A 21,458-nucleotide genomic window follows, 5' to 3' on the forward strand; every position below is an offset into this window, starting at 1 on the left:
ACATTTGAGAGAATAAATCTTGAGTTAAGTATATTTGTCTGTGCCACAGAATTATTACTTTCTTATTTTAAGCACAAACCCCACAGAATTGTTTAAGATGTATAAAATATGAGATATCTCTGTGAGCTGGGTACGTTTATCTTGTTTAAGGCCATTGGATGTTTAAATCTTATTACCGATTAGAAAAATAGTTTTACTGCAAGTGCTCAATGTAGACACACACACACACGCGCACATACACACAAGAGTGATGCGACGAGCTAAACACCTCACCACACGCTCGAGGATGGAAGGAAAGGAGGAGAGTTTTAAGACACAGACACCTCAGACATAGAGAGGAAGGAAAGAGAGGAAAGTAAAATAGAACAGAATCCTTTATTGTCCCACACGAGGGAAAGTTAAAGGTGCAGCATCCACAAAATATAGGACGGACATCATACAAAGGTCACGTACATAATACAATATACAATATAAACAGTGTTTGGTAACGGTATAATATACAATGTGCAAAGCTGGAGAACTAGATCATGGCATATATTCAAGAAAAAGTCCTGAGACGGAGAGGAGGAGCAGAGAGAGCTGAGACAAGTGTCTACCTCGGTTAGCCGCATTGCCATCTGTGTCTGTCACTCGCTCTGCGAAGATGTAATAAAAGAAATGGGACTTAGACAACGTTGTAGGTAAGTGCTTGAATTAAAGGATCATTTACTTTAAATTAGGGTATGTTGAGAGAAAAAAAAATATTTGGAATGGTATCAAACTCTGCAGAAGCTGAATGGATTTGGAGTACATGTAGTATGCATGATTCATACATACTCTATATGCTTCAAATATCTTTGTGACCTACTACGTTTGCCAAAATGTTCAATATGCAGGAAGTATGCAGTATGCAGTTAAACATGTACAAAGAATAGGTGCTAACCTGATTTGATGGAAACCGTGAACTTCTTGCTGTCCATTCCCAGTTTGTTGGATGCTTCGCACGTGACACCATCCTTCAGGACTGCAGATGTGGCTTCAAGCGTGATTCTGCTGATCACCTTATTTCCCAATACTGTTACTGACTAAACACACATGTAAAATCATTTTTAGTGCACAATGAATATAGATTAGAGCCAATTTAGACATGTCAACACACAATCACACACCTCTTTGCCAGAGGGTGTCCAGGTGAACTGTGGAGCGGGATAACCGAGAGCAGAGCAGTTGAGAGTGATTATTCCTCCCTCCTTGGCAATGAAAACATCCACTGGAGTATCAATCTCAGGTTTACCTTCGAGAATAGAAAGTGAAAGAGAGAGAGAGAGAGAGAGAGAGAGAGAGAGAGAGAGAGAGAGAGAGAGAGAGCAAAAGAAAAGCACACCGTTCTTATCAATGGCCACTTTTGGTCAGCCTAGAAACTAATGTTACATGTTACATTAAACAAAACAAAACAGGTCATTTTAAACACCAGTTCTTTCATTTTCACATCATTTACACAATTTTACATCATTACATGTGCCTGGCACTAAGGGAGAACTTAAAGAATGATGTCTGTATGTTATAGTGCAGAGCATCCTCTCATGCTTGTCAATTCTGACAACCAGGAAATGAAGTTGAATTACATCCATAAAGGCCATTAACACTATAGAACAATGCAGGAAAGCAAATATGGAAAGAAAGTTTTCCTGGTGAAACAAATATGGACCCTGCCCAGAGTTAATACAGTATATATCATACACTGCAAAATGTCAAAATAACAAGTGTTTATATTAGTTTACACTCTCAATAGAACCATGACTGGCTGATTCTTTTTTAACAAAGAATTGAGTCTTGAACCAAACCGATCACATTTTGATTTGAAATCTTTGTTCCTATTTACACAGAAACAAAAACTTGGTTGGTGGTTGTTGTTGGAGGGTTGTAAGTAGGTTGTGCTTTTATATGAATTAAACTTGTTTAAATTGAATGTAAATGTTTTTTAATGTCCCATAGTTTCAAGACAGTGTAGGGCGATTCTTTCCAGAAACATTTTTGTTATGCTGTTCAAAGGTCTCTTCACATCCTGATAGCATAATTTTTATGTTCTGAATGCAGGCTGTTGATATTAATGACAGTTTGTAACTGCACTTTGGGTTCAGAAATTGCTACCCTAACCCTAACGTGTTACCCTAACCCTAACGTGTACACTTCATCTTGTGTTTGACTGTATCTGTGAGTGCAAGTGGTACCTTTTACGTTAAGGGTGACATTGGCTTGTTTTTGGAGGCCTGGCACAGAGGGTACAGCTCCCACACATATATACACACCAGCGTCAAAGAGAGACACTGACTGAAGAGTTAACACACCATTCTGCGACAGTACCTTTGAGTCCTAAAATACATACGTACACAGTGAAATAAAAGAAAACCTGTAGTAAAGATTCACAGAAAGCCAAGATAAAACAAAGCATCTGAGGTACACTGAGAAAGGATGGAGGTTTTTTGACTTGCCTTCTTCCACTGAAGGGTGTATTCATCTGAGGATTTGGACTTACATTGAAGCTCCACAGCATCTCCCTGAGATGGAAACAAAGGATCTTTTGGATCCACTTCCACGAGGTCAAGATCTAACAGAAAGAAACGAGCAGAGACTGGTAAGTGAACGGGTCTAAGGAGTGCTGGAAAAGTTCACATGGAACCTGACAAATGTAGCTGTCATGGACATCGGTGGTCAACAACTAGTTCTCACAAACTCACTGGCATGGTGTGTGGAATTGATACTCACAATGCACAGAAAAGCTCAAAGTCTTGACAAGTTCAACCTCGGCATCAAAGTCCTGAGCTTCACATTTATAGGTTCCAGCATCATTGCGAGTCACGTTCTTCAGCACCAACTTCCCTGCTGACGCTGGCAGTCTTTTGGCCTTAGGAGTGATCTGATGAGTAAGTGAGTGAGTGTTAACGGTCAACATGATCCAATGGGCAATCCCAAATCAATTTGGTTGTAATGTAGCATATGGTCTCACCTCTAGATGAAAATCAAACTCTGGCTGAGGGTTACCATCAGTCTCACAGATCATATGCACATCATCCCCCTCTTTGATTGGCCCTTGATTCATCAGTTTAAAGAACACGTTTTCTGATGGATCTGATTGGAGGAGAAAACAGGATTATGATTTTCAGGGGAAGGGGGGCTTCGTGCTGTTTTATTCATCTTGAGTGTGTGCGCGCGCGTGCGCGCGTGTGTGTGTGTGTGTGTGTGCGTGTGTGTGTGTGTGTGTGTGTGTGTGTGTGTGTGTGTGTGTGTGTGTGTGTGTGTGTGTGTGTGTGTGTGTGTGTGTGTGTGTGTGTGTGTGTGTGTGTGTGTGTGTGTGTGACTCACAGAGCAACGAGAGGCTGAATGTTTCCGAGCTGTCCTCTCTGATCTGGTTATTTGGCATGCTGTACTCAACAGTGCAGTGGAAGACTGATTTAGCATCAGCTTTTTCTGGCCGCATAAACAGTGTGCTGGTCACAGTGGTCAGACCTGAGGCTTCCTTCACTACACTTGGTATCATGAATGTTTCTGAGAGAGAGAGAGAGAGAGAGAGAGAGAGAGAGAGAGAGAGAGAGAGGCAAGCTTAGAAGCAGTTTTCAACTTTTACAGTTACAGATTTTTTTCCTGGTTATTTGTCTGTCTACAGACCCCTTGCTTGAAAACTCGGACTGTAAAAAACAATTCAACAGTTGGTGGGACAGGAATAGACCTCAGTGTTTTTTTATTTAATGTGCAGACAGTGATTAATAAGAATAGAAGAGGGTTTTTTTGTGCAAAAACAGACAACTCAGTTTTTAGTCGTTACTACTTGATCAAAACAACCCAACTGCTGTTTGATTGATATTACTTGGAAAAGAACAATGAAAATACATGATTTTTGAAAATTAAAAATAGGGAGTTGCCTGTCTTTGCAAACAAACTCTTCAATAATAACTGATCCTTTAAGATTGAACACTTACTTTCCTTTTGGTCCTTCACTTCAGGCAGAGGTGTGCCATCCTTGAACCAGATTATACGAGGTTCAGGGTGAGCGTTCCTGCTGGTGCATTTACCAACCTAAACAGACAACAACACAAACGCCACAGAGCTGGTTACCTTCTATAAACTATACATGAAACTGACACATGTGATATTTACCATTTGCAGCTAAAAACATGAGACTCACCTCGGATGAGGAGATGGAGTCATGACTGACAGTGATGGCCTGATTATTGCCAGATATCACTGGCTTCTCTGGCGCATCTGTGAGAGGAAAGGAGATGGAACGCGTCATTACTACCAGTTCATTTTTATTAATAGCTTAAATCAAGTTAAGCTCAAGATGTGATTTCCCAAATAAATTACAGATTGTCACAGAAACAGGCATGCACCCACTGAAACTGGCAAGTCTTAATGATTAAAAAGGAAAATGGGAATTTAGTAAAGGTAAATATCAGGACATTTACACTATGACTTTCTCTGATTTATCTCTGAAACACTTTTATATTCACACACAAGATCATCATATCACTGCTCGCAGCTGTCATCTGCTACAAAAGTAAACAGCATTTTAATGACATTAACACCCATTCTTCCTAAAGCACCAACTTACTCTTTCTTTTTGTAATTTTTCCCCATTTTATTACTCAATAATATTGCTTTCCATAGCCCAAGACACCTAATGTAGTTCTCAGTTATGTATCATTTGTGTGTCATCTGTAATTTTCTCTAACGTTCTTTTTCAAGTTTCAAAGAACTTGATGGGAAATGTTTCAATCTTTTTTAAAGCAAAAGTCTCAGTTCAGTCTCTCTCTAGGTCTCTAGTAAAACAACTGAGATATGAAAAAGATTTTCAGATTTTTCTGTTCACTTTACCAAATTTTCCCTTCAGAGACCAAATTATCTCTCTAAATCCCCAAATCTCTCTTAAGACACAAGCGGAATAAAAGTGAATTGTATGGAGATAGATGTTTCTCTCTCTCAAAACGAGGACATTTCCCTCTTGTGAAGCCATTAGCTATGAGGCAGGCAGTAGTATTGTCTCCTGGGAGGAGATGCTATTGTTTTCCGGTCCCAGTGCACTCATTCACAATTATTACAGCCATTACAGCTCTCTCTCTCTACATGGCATGGAAAATGAACAAAGAGCCTGTTCTGTTACTCTCTCTATACGTGCACACACACACACATGCACAAACGTACACACAGCTCACGGCCCCCTATGCACAGTTGCCACAGTTTTTCATGAAGTGACCTCATCGCACACAGCTGGGGGAAGGGGTTAAAGAAATAATGATTTACAGAGCAGCCGGCTGAAAATTCTATATCAATTAATGCAGACCAATTACAGGCAATTGAAAGTACATTGAAATATTGAATACATGTGTATATCATTTATAAAAATAAGGTTTGTTAGTTAGTTAGGCCATCCCTGATATGTTAACTTTGGCTGGATTTTTAGCATATGTCTAATTGCAGCTGGTCTGGGATCAGTAATATGCAAGGGCTGGGTACTCTGCTGTGAGGTCAGTAATCATTAGCACTGTGTTTAATGCGCATAAAGCTATTTGGTTCTCCTAGTCCTTTAAATGACATCCATCAAACATGACAAGTGCAGTGACTCTATTAATCAATAGTGTCAAATGCAATCTTTACGGCCATAATTGACCTAGGGCAACTTATGAACACAAACCAGGGCTAATGAAAAGGGGTTAAAGTGACTGGCCATATGTCCTATTAAGTATATGCAAAATTGTCAGTGGCACAGACACATACACAACTGAAATATATCAAACTAAAAAGGACTTTGAGAAACAAGGATTTGCAGCTCTGCTTGCTGTATAAATGTACAGTTTGAATGTATATAAAAGATTTCTTAAGGAATACATAAGGAATCTGTGGTTGATCAGGTTTAGATATAAACAGGAATCCATATAAACCTGAAATTAACAGGATTATGGATAATTGGAGCTAGTTTTGATGAAACGATGAAAACACTGAAGGCTTAAAGGGATAGGTCACCCGAAAATGAAAATTCTGTCATCATTTACTCACCCTCGAGTTGTTCCAAACCTGCATAAATGTCTTTGTTCTGAAAAACACAGGGAAAGATATTTGGAAGAATGCTTGTAACCAAACAGTTCTTGGCCACCATGACCACCATGGTAGGAAAAATGACAATGGTAGTCAAAAGTGCCCCAGAACTGTTTGCTTTCCTACATTCTTCCAAATATCTTTCTCTGTTTTCATCAGAACAAAGACATTTATACAGATTTGGAACAATTCGAGGGTGAGTAAATGAAGACAAAATTTTCATTTTTGGGTGAACTGTTCCTTTTAATGCCATGTCTCTATCTGAGTGAGTTCTGAATTCATTTTCAGCCGTACTTACTGAAAACTTTGACCACGGTTTCAGCCTCAGAGGTTCCCACAGCCCCTCCAGTTACTTGGCAGTAATAGGTCATCTCATCTTCCGCTGTGACAGAGGAGATGGTGAGGGACTTGTCACTTCCCAGGGTTAACCGATCTGCCAACAATGTGCTGGCATCAATGCCAGCATCACCTTGCGAATGCCAGTAAGCTATTTGCTTCCTTACACCTGCATTCTCCTGAAAAGTGGATAATACATAAGTAAATACAATTTTGGATTTTCATCACTATGGTTAAAAATAAGTACTCACAATGAACCACTGGACCACAAGAGAGGGGGCAGGTTCAGAAGTGGTGTATGTGCAGGGCAGTTTGACCGTCTCTCCTTTTATCACCTCCACCTTTGGGATCACATTGACCGTGACTGCAGCCAAACACACTGTAAAAAGAGCAAGAGAGGAAAAGAAACCATTAAATGTTTGATAGCGATGCTAAATGTTTTCTAAAAATGGCATGTTTTTTAAGAAGAAATGGGCATCGGTGAACAACACTCATAACAATTTGCCTGACGACTCCCCGCACCAGCCTCAGCCACACGCGGTGAGAAATGATACACACGCTGTGACTCTCAAACAACCATTGTGTTCCTGCTGCCTCAAAACATGAAGGCCAGCTGCACAGATCCAGGTGCAAGAAGAAGGAGAGAGATTATAGATAACCCCGTGGTCTTAAAAAATTAGGACAGCAGGAGTGTGTTAGGAGGAACAGTGTGGTAACCAGGAGAACTATGAAAAATAATTATGTGTTGATAATAACACATTGCACTTTAGCAGAATTAAACCTGGGTTAGGAATTTTAAAGCAAAATATGCATTTGCGGCAAAATTATTAAGTTCCATTAAGAATCAAATCTACGCTCCCAAGCTACACCATACCCAAATAAAAAGAAAATAAATCCCCATCCTTTTTGTTTGTAGTAGTAACATGAGTTATGGCTTTGCGTCCACAGTACTCTTGGGTCCTCCTTCGTCACAGATCACGGGAGCCATGTGGCATCCAAACAGACAATAATCTCTTTCAGGATCCGCCCTCTTCCTGAGATTCCTCCATCTGACAACACACACGTCCAAACATAAACACTCGTTCCAGCAGATTCTCATGACTCCCACTAAAGCGCAGAACCCAAACAAACAGCTCATGAGAGCCATAATGCTGTGTGTGTCCCGCAGACTGGATGAGAGGAGCTAAAACCTGCCAAGTTCACTAAAGAAAATCAATTTTTGCAATATTGAATGGAGCACAAACAGCACAAAAATAAACGTAGAGAGGTTTAAGGAAGCAGATCCAGAGCGGGTCACTGTGGACATTTACACGCAGTAAAGTGTCTGTTCTCATCACACAGCGCACACATCAACAGTGCTTCAGTCAGGCTAATAAAGTTTCAGGTAATTCCTGCGTTCAGGTTTTTAATTTCCCTTCTGACTCGCCCACTCACGCACAGACAGATCTCTGTCGGTCTGGATTCACATCCCAGTGGAGGTGGAATAACAAACAACACTGTTGGCCAAACTCAAGATTGTATGCACTATTAAAAATGGGCTATAATAGTGGACAAAACACATCAGAATGTGTTGTGGGAATAATTGCTCTGTATTTCCACTTAAAAGATATCGAGTATTCATTATAAAAGACTAATTGAAAAGTTTGTGTGAAAGTGTGGAGGTCAGTGGGGTTGTGACAGTCCCCTGGTGATTGACAGTGAATGCATTAAAGACCTCAATGTGGGTTCAAAGGTTAATATGTGTAGACATGCACAGAGCATTTATCTCTTTCTCCTGGACATAGCTCTCCTATGTGCATGTATAAGCAGTGATGTGTAAAGTTATGACTCAATCAATAGTGTCAGTCTGGGAAGAGACAACCTGTTTTAAGAATCATTATCAATCATTATTATTTTTGCAAAACCATATGGTACATCCTATACAGTATATAGGTCTTACATATCCTATATACAGTCGTGGAAAAAATGAAGAGACCACTTCAAAATCCGTTTTTCTGATGTGTTTAGGTAAAACGGTTGTTTCTGTTTCATTCGGTGAGCTACTAACAATAATTCTCCCAAATTTCAAATAAAAATGTTGTTTCTGTTTGCATGGAGGAGAAAACAGGTCAAAATAACAGAAAAGATGCTCTGTATTTTTTCAGACCTTAAATACGGCCAAGAAAACAAGTTCATATTCACTTTTAAGCAATACAACTGTAATATATGTATTTAGGAAAAGTTAAAAATATAATTTTTTACAGTATGTGATAACCTCGATTTTTGTCACAGTTTTTATGTGTCTTTGCTGTCAGTCTTTCACGTTGCTTTTGGGTGACTTTGTCACTCCTGAGGTTTGATTTTGTTGTAACAGACACTGGACTGGAATGACCACAATCCATCTATAAATGCTGAATACGTGAAAATTTGAAATGGTCGTAATTTTTTCCACAGCTGTTTATCTTATATAATTATAAGAGGTGTATTAGAAGACAGGCATTGTGAATCAAACAGAGGACACAAAAACATACAGTATACCAAAAGTCATGGGTCATGGGTCAGAGCTGTAAATTAGATTTAATGAGAAACAAAATATCACAACACATCAAATGGTTGCACCGTGACCACCGCATTTACTGTAGTAATTCTGTATTCTATGACTGCATTTTGCACACTTAGAATTCTTCCTACCTTCGATCGTTCACCTACAGCCCTTGAAAGTCTGGAGCTGCAATCTGCCTGACTTTGCATGAGAGTAAACCTTTAATGCATCTGTTTAAAGCTCCCATCCCAATTCTAACTCAAGACACTCGATTTGTCTGATCAATACTACTTTTTTCTGCCTAGGGGAGCAGCTGGACAGACAGAGGGGCAATTAAGGTGCAATTAGTGGCTCTTCTGTTCAATCTCCACCTCAGCAGGGGCCGGGTGGGGCACGGTCAAGGGCACGCGTGTGCGAGCAATAGCGAGTGCTTGTTGCAAAGGGAAAGATAATCGGGTTTAAAGAAAGAGAGAGCGAACGAGAGAAGCAGATGGACAGGAGACGTTCTGACTGTGAGCAGCAGACACATCGACAGACACTCACACTGAGAGAACACTGACTGTACACACACACACGCTCTTACATTTAGTATTCATGAACCGCTGCCATACTGAATTCAGACAACTCAAAACAGCGTAAGGCAGTTCTCGCCCGGCTGGATGCTGGAGAGAAAGGCAGAATCGGGCCAGTCGATTTCAGAGAGATAGAGAGCTGCCACAGTCAAAGCCTGCTGTCACACTCCCATTGAAGTTCTGACCCAAGTGTATGATGAATGCTATCCTTCACACTCACACGCAGCAAACGGCTGTTGAAAAAAGAGCCTTCTGCCTTTTTACTTCCACTCTCAATGTCTGTCACTGTTTCACTCTTTTCTATTCTGTGCTCATTCCTCTTTTTTGCTTACACCTTAAAAAAATCTCTTAATCTTGAGATTTTTTTTGGGTGCGCTGCCTCTTAAAGATCTTTTTACACCATCTTTAAACTTACAGAATGATTTCCCTCCCCCTGCATTTTCGAACCTCCTTACATTAATTTGCTGGCTGGTGGTGGCATCACCTGCACACACAGAGGGGCTTGATGTATTATACAGATGAATGGTGTGTATACAGTATCTTTCCACTGAGAGGACATACTGTACACTCGCTTACTCAGACACACACACAAGGTCTGACAGGCGAGGGGGATGATCGCTCCCTCATGGCCAACAGCTTTAGTGTAAACTCAATTTTCCATTAACACCCGGCCAAGGGTACATAAGCTGCCCGTACTATGAGGGCTCAAACAAAAGAAGCCACGGAGTCCTCCGAGCATATAAAAAGCGTAAAAAACAAGATATCAATTGTGAAAGCTTTTTTGTTCATTTACAGGGTACTTGACTCTTATTAACACAGTGGCATAGCAGTAGATGCACGCGCTAATACATTAAGCTAATGGGTGATACCTATAGACTTACATATATTATGCATATTACGCTATAACATTTTAGCATTTTACACTTTACTTCAGGTTTAATGTTATGTTACAATACGGTTAGAAAGTGAAAACGCTCAAGTTAAATGGGAGTGTGTGTGTGTGTGTGTGTATGCGTGGGAAGGGTAAACCCTACGGTATGGGGACAAAATGTCCCCACAAAGATGGCAATATCCAAAATCCTTGTCCTTGAGGGGACATTTTTTTTTGTCCCCATGAGGAAACAAGCTTATAAATCATACAGAATTAACTTTTGTGAAAATCTAAAAGAGCAGACAGTTGTGTGTGATTGTTAGGTTTAGGGGGTGGGTTAGGGGTAGGGAATATGATATACAGTTTGTACAGTGTAAAAACCATTGAGTCTATGGAATGTCCCCATAAAACATGGAAACCCAACATGCATGTGTGTGTGTTTGCGTGTGTGTGTGTGTGTGTGTGTGTGTGTGTGTGTGTGTGTGTGTGTGTGTGCGTGTGCGTGTGTGTGTGTGCGTGTGTGTGCGTGTGTGCGTGTGGTTGCAAACAGGATTAAACAGACTTTTAAAAGAGCCCTGGGTGATCTTAATCATAGTAAAAATATGGAATTATAAACACATACCAGCTCACAGACTGTGCTGTAAAATAAAGATGAACAGATTCTGTCGTAACCCAGTGAAGTAAGTTTTCCTGCTCTGCTTTCCATATCCACTTGACCACTTTCCTTTATTTTTCACAATAAAATATGACCTTTCATGCTATTCGTCTTCCTCTGAGCACATTTATTATCTGCACTCCTCAAAATAACATCCTGAAGAGGATGCTGAAGACACTGAACAGATGAACTTGTCTCTTTAACTGACAGTGACAGTGGGTCAGCACTGCCAAGCATCTTTATTAAATCCTGCATCTTTTCTCTATGAGAACTGCATCTACTGAAATCTACTGAAGCTACTGCAGCACCAAAACCAAGATGAAATGTAATGATGCCCCATCACCTTCCTCCTTAGAGGTCCAGTGTAATGAATTGCAACCAATGGCTCACTCCACCGCTTGACCCACCCTTTCGAAGCACTATGGTGGCTGACACAGAACTAAGATGACGTCACATTTTCACTTCTTTGCCAAAGGAGATAACGTGCACAAAACGTGTAGAGCAGTTTGTCCATTTAGGGATACTGTAGAAACAACACGGTGAATTCCATGCAAGGGGACCCGCGGTGTATGTAGATAAAAATAGCTCATTCTAAGGTAATAAAAACATAACGCTTCAATATGTAAGGTCTTTATACACCTCTGAAGACATATGTTATGTATATTATATTTTGCAGTTCTGTCAACAGATACTCCTTAATCGTCCACATTGCACCTTTAAAAAATAAAATCCACTGAAACCAAATAAACAGTTTGGTTCCAAAATGAGATAACTCCATTTTTAAGAATTTTCAAAAAACATGTTTTTTATTATGTTATCATGCTTTGTTGTGTTTTTATTGTGTTAGTTAGCTGTATTTTTTAGTTATTATGGCTTAAATCAAAACCAACCAACTGCAGTTTGATTGATATTAATTGGAATGCACAGTAATTTGATTTTGGAACCAAACTCTTCAAATCATTTAACAAGTTCTGGTCTACCTGCATTTATAATTGGAGGCATGTAAAATCTTTTAGGCCTAGATATAATCATTTATTCAGTAACTAACTCAAATATGGCATGTGCATACTTTTTATGCAAAAAAACAAACAAACAAACAGATGCATATTAAAATAAAATAATCAAAAACTGTAACAATATGAATATTCATTCGAAAACATCCACCCACACTTACGTAAACACACAGAAAGTGTTAACCTTGCCGATGTTTATGGAAGCCTTTAATTTTCAATGATGATGTTGGCTGAATATTATTGCTATGGCAACAGGGTACCAGGACTGCCGTGGGGGGTAATAGCAGTGAGTGGGAGGGAACAGTATCAACGCTGCTTCACTGTTAACAGTTGACAACTCAAAGCTAAAACCAGGCCAGACAGCAATAGACCCATCAACAGTATACAGAAATGGTCATGCAAATTTACCAGGTATAAAAGGGAATGAGAATAGTCATATAACACTTATAAACTAAGAATATGTAAAGCTTCACTTCCTGACATCTTCAAATAGACTGCCAAATACAAAACGACCAATCAGTAGATATAAGCTGGCGCTGCGAGTGTGGGGGCAGACAGGGGCATGATGAATCCATGTAAGGCCTGCATCAGTCATCACTGCTGTGATGAGGCAAGAACAGGTGCAAGAGCACCAACAGCAGCTGCTGGCTCTTCTCTCTCTCTCTCTCTCTCTCACGCACACACACACACACACACACACACACACACACACACACACACACACACACACGCACACACACACACACACGCACACACACACAGACACACACACACTGGCACACCCCCTCTTAGTCACAAGATCAGGGGTGAGCAGAAAAAGACAGACAAGACAGATTTGGAGGGAACTGAGGAAGAACTGAAACTGGGGTTGGGTAACAATATGACATAAATAATATTGCCAAAAGAGACAAAAAAGACGAAATGGAAAACTGGAAAGTGAAATGAGTCCAAAAATAAGTTGCAACTTAGCAACACATTAATACAACACAATAAAGCAGACGTTTCACCTTTACTCACCCGAGTGATCATGACTAGATGCCCTTTCTTTTACTATTTTTATCTCTGTACACTTTTGAACTGTGTCGAACAGGTTTGTGTTAGCTAGACACACACACACACACACACACACGCACACACACACACACGCATACGCACGCGCGCGCGCACACAAACTGCATTTAGTAATTTTCTAAATCAGTATTTTTTATGTTTTAACTTTTAAAAACATCAAAACCAAATAATTTGACTTGAAAGCAAAATTGTGAAAGATTAACTTGTTTTTATAAATATATCTTACCACTGGCAAATATATATTATATAAAATTTTGATTTTCACAAGACAAAATGCATTTTTTTGTTGTTGTTGCAAATCACTTTATAATATAAGTTATAATTTCCTTATACTGTAACTTTTGCTACATCTTGTTTGGTTTGAGTGTAACCCATTACTATCATACATGCGTAAGCAGTCACATCTGGACCACAGCTGCACCAGGTTACACCACTCTTATAACTTCACTGACATCAGACTGAAGTTTGGATATTAAACGTAAGCCTTTATGCTCAGCTGACTTCAGGCTGAACGTACAGGTTGCATGCGTTGCCAAAGAGCCTTCTGCTAAAACAGCACATCAAACAAGCGTGTGGATTTATCTCTTGGCTCCCACTAAGCAGTGCATTCCTTCATCTCATGCATCTTTCCCTGCCACTCGTTTTCATTTTGGGATAACAGACCTGTGGCAAATGACACTGGGGTGTATATTTACATGCTGTTATGATTTAGGTATGCAGTTGATTGTTTACCTTAAGTCATTTACAAGCATTTATTTATGCAGTAAAACTAACTTCTCTGCTTATGTTAAATAAAACTTGTCATTCTGTTTCTCTCCCTTCTCTATTTTCCTCTCTCGGTTATTTTTGGTTTAAGTCAAGCTTAATGCTCTCGATCTTTTTTTCCTAATGATATACAGTAATACGATGTGTAAATTCTAGTTCTCGTAATAATATCAGACTTTAAATTATGTAGTGGGCTACAAGGTCAGTTCACTCTACGTCGTTTGTACTGCCAACATTCCCCTTTGATATTGTAGTTGTCCTGACAACAGGGTCATGAGTCAAAGCAATTCTGTCTGAGGGCCAAAGTAACTACCACACACAGCATGAGAGATACAGAAAGAGAAGTTGGCAACTGTGTTTACACGGAGAACTGTACATTGCTTTACGATGATCTATAAGATTTAAGAATGAATAAAAGATGTGTTTATTAAGCATGCACTTCATATACCTACATTACATCAATGTTGCAGACATTTAAAAAGCTATCAGATGTCCTGGTCTGCATGTATAATTTATAGTCTAGTTAGTTAGCTGGTGAATTTTGTCTAAGAGGGCAGCAAATTTTGAATAAATTATTCAGACAAAATATATCCTCTGCAGCACCAACGGTTGATGTTTTATTCTTTTTTTAGTTATTTTTAAGCTACTCTGAATTCCTCAAAGAGGAAAATGCTCTTTTTGCTCCTGTCTTTGACACATGAGCTTGCATTACAAGACTAAATGTACAGGCATATTTGTTTGCCTAAATGACACAAATTGTATCAATAAATATAAAATATATCACCAAATTTAATCACAGTTCATTAAGTAGCCCGCAAGAGCAACCAAAGACAATCTTAGGGTCCATCTCAAAAGTTTGAAATTGCGTGTTCAGGGAAACCCAATTTGAAATTGCCTCTAAGGGACCGGAATGAAACTCACATGGCATTGACAAAAATGAAGAGATTGGATTTTTATTAGGGGATGTCAGCAAAGAGGCAGAGATGAAAAACTGAGTTAATATTTAATGCTGAGGGACAACTCTCTCTCCCTCTCACCTCACCAGCCCCCAGGCAGAGCAATTACCAGCCCCTCGTTCCTAACTCCAGCTGAATGTGAAAATGAATTTTGGGTAGGGAGATGAGGTACGCTGGGGGTTGGGCGTTTAAATCTGAGAGACGTTCTAAAACCGAAAGATGGATGGAAATGGGCAAATATAAAAAGAGACGGAGATGTCTAAATGGAAGGAGAGTCTAAATGCTGCAATTTAGTGCCCCTCTGCATTTCCCCTCGTTTACTTTAGCAAAAATGAGCACCTGTAACTGGAGCTAGATATATGCATTGTTTGGCAGAGTAATCAGCCTCTGTAGATGACAGTTAATGATGCAACAGCCAGTAATGGACATCTGAAAACGAAGTGAATTAAATAGAACCCAGAGAGTAAGAGAGAGACAGAAAGAGAGATGGAATAAAAATGGAAGCAGGCAGCAATACAACAAATAAGTGAGTGACAGGAGTGGGGAGGGAGATGATGAAGGGGTTGGGTGGGTGCATATGTGTATTAGCGCTGACAGTTACTGTAGAAGAGCTCACACACTGTTTGTGTGTTTTAACAGCGCCGCTGCTCCACACACAATGCAGAGGACGGTCAGACAAAACACGGGCACCTCTGCCGTACCACTCAAGCTCATTACTGAGATAGAAGGATAAGGAAAAAGGGAGAGAAAGCTGAGTCAGAAGATAAATAGTAGGGCCGTGTGAGAGAGAGACATTACGGCTCAAATTAATCTCACTAAAAGGGTTAGGACGGTGAGCGCTGCCCTCTCTCCCTACAATTCAGTCATCCACCCAATATCTCTCTCAACCTTCTCTCTAGTTTGCTCTGAGGGATGATTACAGTATAAATCATATTTATAAATATTGAGCAGACACAGTGTGTTTTGGGTGTAGATAACCACACGAAAAATGAGTTATTCAGGCTGAAATGACACAAAATCAACAGAGCTTTGTTTCTGGAAATACTGAACGTTTTTGAAGGATGTAAATAAAATTGAACTCGCTACACTGCACATTTATCAGCTACAGTACCAGTTGCTCACTCACTTCGTACTTTTGTCTAAATTCAGTTTTGTTTGTTCAATAGAAATTAAACATTTTTTCCAGCTGATTTAATTTTTTCCACTTTTTCTCTGGCTTTGTGACCTCGTGCACTGATCATTATAAGCTTTAATTCAAGTTCAGATGAAGTTCTGCTTCCAACCAGGCCACACACAAAACATTTCCCGTCCCTCGGTCCCCTGGTCAGTCTTAATACAAGTCTCCTGACTTCAGTTCGTAGTATCAACACTTCTTTTGTCTGCTTGTTCCCTCCCTTTCCTCCCTTCGTAAGCTCCACATTTCTCACACTCAGGTGCTTTATTAGCTGGACAATACTGCGTTTGACTTTTGGAGGGTGGCCGCCGGCACACAAGCCTTATACACATCAGACTAAGTAAACATAGACAAGAGTTAAAAAAGGAAAAGGCTTTAAATTGTGGAAACAGGATTTTACTAAGAAACTGCTCAAATTGATCCCCACAAAACATTTTATTAAACCTTTAAAATGGAGTAGAATAAATTAAAACGTAATCTGAAGTGTAAACTATGTTTTGTTGTCTGTGTAAATGATATATTCATTTCCAAAACAAAGCTAAAAAAGTAGTATTCCTCACTACAACCTACTTTTCCTCTCTCTCCTTCTCTCACCCTCATCTTTCACTCAGTCTGGCAGCAGCCCCATTCTATTTAGTCAAGAATCTCTTTTCCTCTAATGAGCTTCGGTTTGGCAGGAAAGACAGAGAGAGAGAGAAACACAGAGAGGGAGGGAGTAAAGTGTCTGCAATCCCTGAGGCAACTGATGTTTGACTGCACATCCTCGGGTCTGCTTTCCTGTCAGCCGCTGTAGAGTTAAGACTGTATGGTTTTCTTTTCCCGTTCCTGGGTTAGTGAGAACGGGAAAAGCAGGAAATGATTTAAAAATTAGCATGGAAATGAGGTTACTGTGGGTGGAGTGATAAACGTTAAATGACTGTGCATAATTACATCTGCAATGCGTATATTAACAGCTTCACCCATGAGTGAGTTGTGGCAAAAATTTAATCAAATGATACGCTGTTAATCCGATAGGATTAAAGGAGGACGTTATCGTAGCGTTTCACGTCTCCATGGTGAAATACAATAAGAGGAGTCTTGTCGAACCGGTCCCGTGAAAACAGGGGGAAACGCACACCGCTGGCGATCTTATGAGGTCCGCTTACATGAGGCCCCTCTATTGTGGCCGCAGTCTGTGCGGGTGTGTGTCAGGAAAAGATAGCAAGAGCGATCGGCCCGTTCAAATCTCAGCTCTGATAGAGTAAAGCTGAAGTTAGAGAGAGTTTTAAGCGTAAGGGAGGGCGAGAGGATGATAAAGAGGCATTCGATGTGAAAAATCAGAGCTAAAAGTCAGGGTTTGTTTCGGAACAGCATGATGCTTGCAACGCCAAGGTCATGTGTTTGATTCCCAGGGAATGTAAGCACAAATAAAACATATAACTTGAGTGCACTGTAAAGTGCTTCGGATAAATACATCAATATAAACATCCTGCTGTTTTCAGCACAATGCTATTACATTCAGTCCTGCACCTGCCTCCCTCCCCCCGTTACCCCCTCATTCTTCTCAAATCTTTCTTCCCGATGTCTCTCCTTCTAGGTTTTCTTCTTTCTCCTGCTGATTCTGTCTCTCTCTTATTTATTTTTTCCTCTAAGCCTGCCTCCAGCATAAAGTGAGATTGTTTACAATGTTGACATTGCTAACAGTAGACTAAAGGTCACACACAAACAGTCCTTGCTTTTTCAACACAGTCTTTCATCCTCCACTGTTTCATTCACTCTTGACGCTTATCTGATGAGTTTTTTTCTTTAATTTTCCCTGTGCCAGAAAGCACTGTGGTGGTATCATGATAGAATGATGCTATCCGATGGTACTTTAATAGGAATGCATGAAATTTTGGTGACCCTATCAGTATTTGTAATATCAGCTGTTTCAACATTTTGTGATATGTCAATCAGGAAAATATAAGAATATTTTTGCATTCATGCATACATGCATTTTGATGCAGGTTACAAACATATCAAAAGCAATAATCTTTTTTTCTATGGTGCATTATATATTTTTATGTAAAAAGACTTAACAATTGGGGAAAGAAAAACAACATTGTTAAAAAACAAAATTTAAGATAAATTGACTTCAATCAAATTCAGTATAAACAAGAACATTGCTGTTGTCCTTCTCCATATTTTGTGCTTTTTTTTAGATAAAACATTTTTTATTCACCCTTTATGTTTGTCATTTGTTTTATGTACCCCAAAGTACTTCAAACAATAGCTATCATGCCACTATATCCCAAAACACGGCACTGTTTGGAAAGATTCTTCTCTTTCCCCAAGCAATTTATGAAGTATGATTATGACTGGGTTTAGACTAGTGGCACAAAGCATGACCTCATCATCCGTGACTGTCTGTACAAGTTATAAGTTTCTCGAACCAAAAACATCGCTAAGCTTCTAAAATGAAACCACTGTTTCATTTTATCCCTCCATTTTACTCCTACACTGCGACACCAAGCCCTCTATTTCTCTCTCTCTCTTTTCCCTATTAGGACGGATTAACTTTATAATGCTTGAATGGCCGTGGGTAAGTGTGAATGTAGTCACAGTCTCACAGGCGTTTGTGTTTTCAGCTCTGTAGCTCAGAGCATCCAGCGTGTAAACAAGTCAGAGAGTTTGACGGAGGATCGATGCAGCTCACGGCCGGCTAATCCATCTTATCCCAGTTAGCTCAGTGCACTCTACCTTTAATGATTCCTCTTTTTCAACCCACTGTCTGCATTGTATCCTACTCTCTTGTGTTTTCTACTGTACTCTCTTTCTCCGTAACTGTATTCCTCTTGTCTACCTGGCATGGTCTTGATTTTCATTGATTAAAACAGAGGGTCAACCAGCGCAGAGGATGCTCCAACATACCATCATTAAACCACACACACTTCCTACAAGCAGACATTCATTCACTGCAGCAGGAAATTACATTTGGACGAGACAGGGAGCTTTACTTACTATTCCTTGCTCTAAAATAACCACGACGAGCTTTAAGGAATCGTTCACCTAAAAACGAAATAAAATTGAGTCATGCTTGACTTGGTTCCAAATCTGTTTGACTTTGGTGGAACACACAAAAATATGAATTCAATTTTAATTCAAGTCTTCAAGCATCAGAAAGTGATATTGAATTTGTTTTCCTTTCTACACCAAAGAAATAAAGCCAAACAGGTTTGGAATGACATTAATTAATTTTGGATGCGCAATTTTTTTTTAAAACACTACAGTTTAGTGATAAAACAAAACAACAACTGCCATATTTTGTTTGTTTGTTTGTTTGTTTGTTTGTTTGTTTGTTTGTTGACTGCTGGAAAGCCTTTGCACGTTAACATTGCTTTATCTTCTCATCTGTAATGCGCACGAGTTAAATGATAACAAACTCACATGAACACACACGTAATCACATTACGGTGCTGAATAGTTTTGCATTATCTCTGTGCATGTGAGCAGCATATGACACACATCTGAGTATGTGAGATCAAGCAATGAAAACACACACATACATGCGTGTTTCTTTAAATTCCATGCAAATTTGTGTTAACAGACGGGACATCAGTGAGACACAGACAGACAAAAAGATATACAAGTGCAGAAAGATAGTGTCTGTAACTGTGTAGAAAAGAGAGAAGAAAAAAGGACATTTCAGTTAACCCTAACCATATTTCAACAATGTCTCAATATGAACTTCCACATTTCAAGTTATCTGAGCTATTCTATCCACATTCACATCCACGGTTCTATATTTTTACTAACTAGGTTTTCTGCCCTATTAAGGAGCAATGTCTAAGTAATATCATTTTTATTTTGGAGAGATTTGAGTGGCTGGTGGCCATCATAACACAACCAGGAGAACCGCCCCAACAAATGACCCCTCGGACTCTTCCGGTGTGTCTGTGTGGAACAATCCTAATCCATCTAATTATGAGAAACCTGCCCTCTCTTAACACAAACACACACACTTCTACGCCGCCTTTATATCCCTATTGCTTTCCAAAAAGAGTCGGCTATATAAAGCTAACATAGACAAAGGGTTCTGCTTAGAACCCACTGGGAAAAGCTGTAAATTTGAAGGGCGGAGAGGACAAGAATGAAGTGTCAACAAGGTTACCGGCCAGGGGGTAATTGTCTTTCCAGGACAGCCACTAAGGAGACAGGGATAACAGAGGACGCATCCCCTTAGATGAACGGAGATGTTATAAAGGAATGAGAGGGGTGGCGGCGTCTCGGGCGAGGTCAGGTCAGGTCAGGTCAGGGTTAGGTCTGTGGTCTAAAGAATCACATCCTTATTGATCGATGCACTGATTCACGCCAACTCTGCTGGAGGTTACACAACAGAGATCAGAGTTAAGACATCAAAGAAGAGACAGATCACACTCCCTGTTTTGTTCAGTATGCCACTGCAGAAAATATTTTCCACTCGTCATCCATGATGTCACTATACAGTACAACAAAGTCAGCATGTACATTTTTTTTAACGTGGGACAAAGTTCTTATGTAGTGAATCGATTGAAGTGATCGAGTGAATCATTTTGAAAGATCTATTAATATCTAGTAAACATTGAAAGATCCAAGTGTTAGTGAACAAGAAATCAAGAAATGCATTGCGAAAGTTGAACAATGGAGCAGAGTCAGGCCTGAGTGAGCTAGAGATTAGCATCTGCAGTGCGAACCAAAGAATCGCCCTTATCTGCATTACAGACATAACACGTCTCAACCTGTAGAGGAGCCAGGAAGCAGAGAGATGAGATACCGGGGGAAGGTAGAGCGTCAGGCATATAAAGCTGTAAAATTAATGAGTAGAGAGAGAGAAGTGTATAAACACAAAAATAAGATGAATATGGGGTATATCATACATGAAGGGAGAGGAGGAATATAACATCCTGCTGAAGACAGAGACAGGACCACACACGGAATCGAAGTAACCGCCTCAGACTGTAGACACACTCACGATTGTTTGAAATGTGACACATCGGATTTGGTTCCTTAAGGTTGTAGAAAAAAGTTAAACCTGCTTTCCAGTAAGTCTGTTATCAGTAAACACATGCCCATATCTGTGTCCGAGCATTGCCCTCAGACCTGACCCGGACATTCACAAGCTCCACCTTCAAACACAATACAATAGCGTTGCTCCAGAACTGAGCTGACTAGCTGTCTACCGCATACATAAGCAGCTTTGTCTATCATTTTCATAATTATGTTGACAACTTTTTGGAACAGCCTTGGCATTGGGCGCATTACTTTTTAACTCCAAAGTTTTGAAACAGAGCAGATATTAACAATAACATTCAAACAATCATTGGTGAGATTCCCAGCACATGCAATTCTGAAAGCGAGTAATATATCGCAGACATTCTGTCTGCTCATATCAGAGACACTGGCAAACAAGGACTTGGTTCCACCATCAAGGTCAGCGGGCAGCTTAGCACCCAGCTGG

At 39.8% G+C, this 21,458-nt stretch overlaps 1 protein-coding gene across 4 annotated transcripts in view; it reads right to left on the reverse strand.

Annotated features, from left to right (window-relative positions):
• The window catches only part of bcam (basal cell adhesion molecule (Lutheran blood group)), a 39,277-nt gene that overhangs the window by 4,750 nt on the left and 13,069 nt on the right, over nt 1-21,458 (reverse strand). For all 4 annotated transcript variants that reach the window (XM_057340197.1, XM_057340196.1, XM_057340195.1 and 1 more), the window contains exons 2-13: nt 6,657-6,784; nt 6,368-6,584; nt 4,163-4,239; nt 3,957-4,053; nt 3,343-3,525; nt 2,987-3,108; nt 2,746-2,896; nt 2,472-2,587; nt 2,211-2,352; nt 1,149-1,273; nt 923-1,064; nt 597-635 (exon numbers count right to left, since the gene is read on the reverse strand). In XM_057340197.1, coding sequence (XP_057196180.1) covers nt 597-635; nt 923-1,064; nt 1,149-1,273; nt 2,211-2,352; nt 2,472-2,587; nt 2,746-2,896; nt 2,987-3,108; nt 3,343-3,525; nt 3,957-4,053; nt 4,163-4,239; nt 6,368-6,584; nt 6,657-6,784 — 1,539 coding nt within the window. The remainder of the gene's footprint in view (nt 1-596; nt 636-922; nt 1,065-1,148; nt 1,274-2,210; nt 2,353-2,471; nt 2,588-2,745; nt 2,897-2,986; nt 3,109-3,342; nt 3,526-3,956; nt 4,054-4,162; nt 4,240-6,367; nt 6,585-6,656; nt 6,785-21,458) is intronic.

The sequence above is a fragment of the Triplophysa rosa genome, linkage group LG8 (assembly GCF_024868665.1).
Source record: "Triplophysa rosa linkage group LG8, Trosa_1v2, whole genome shotgun sequence".
Classification (NCBI taxonomy): domain Eukaryota; kingdom Metazoa; phylum Chordata; class Actinopteri; order Cypriniformes; family Nemacheilidae; genus Triplophysa; species Triplophysa rosa.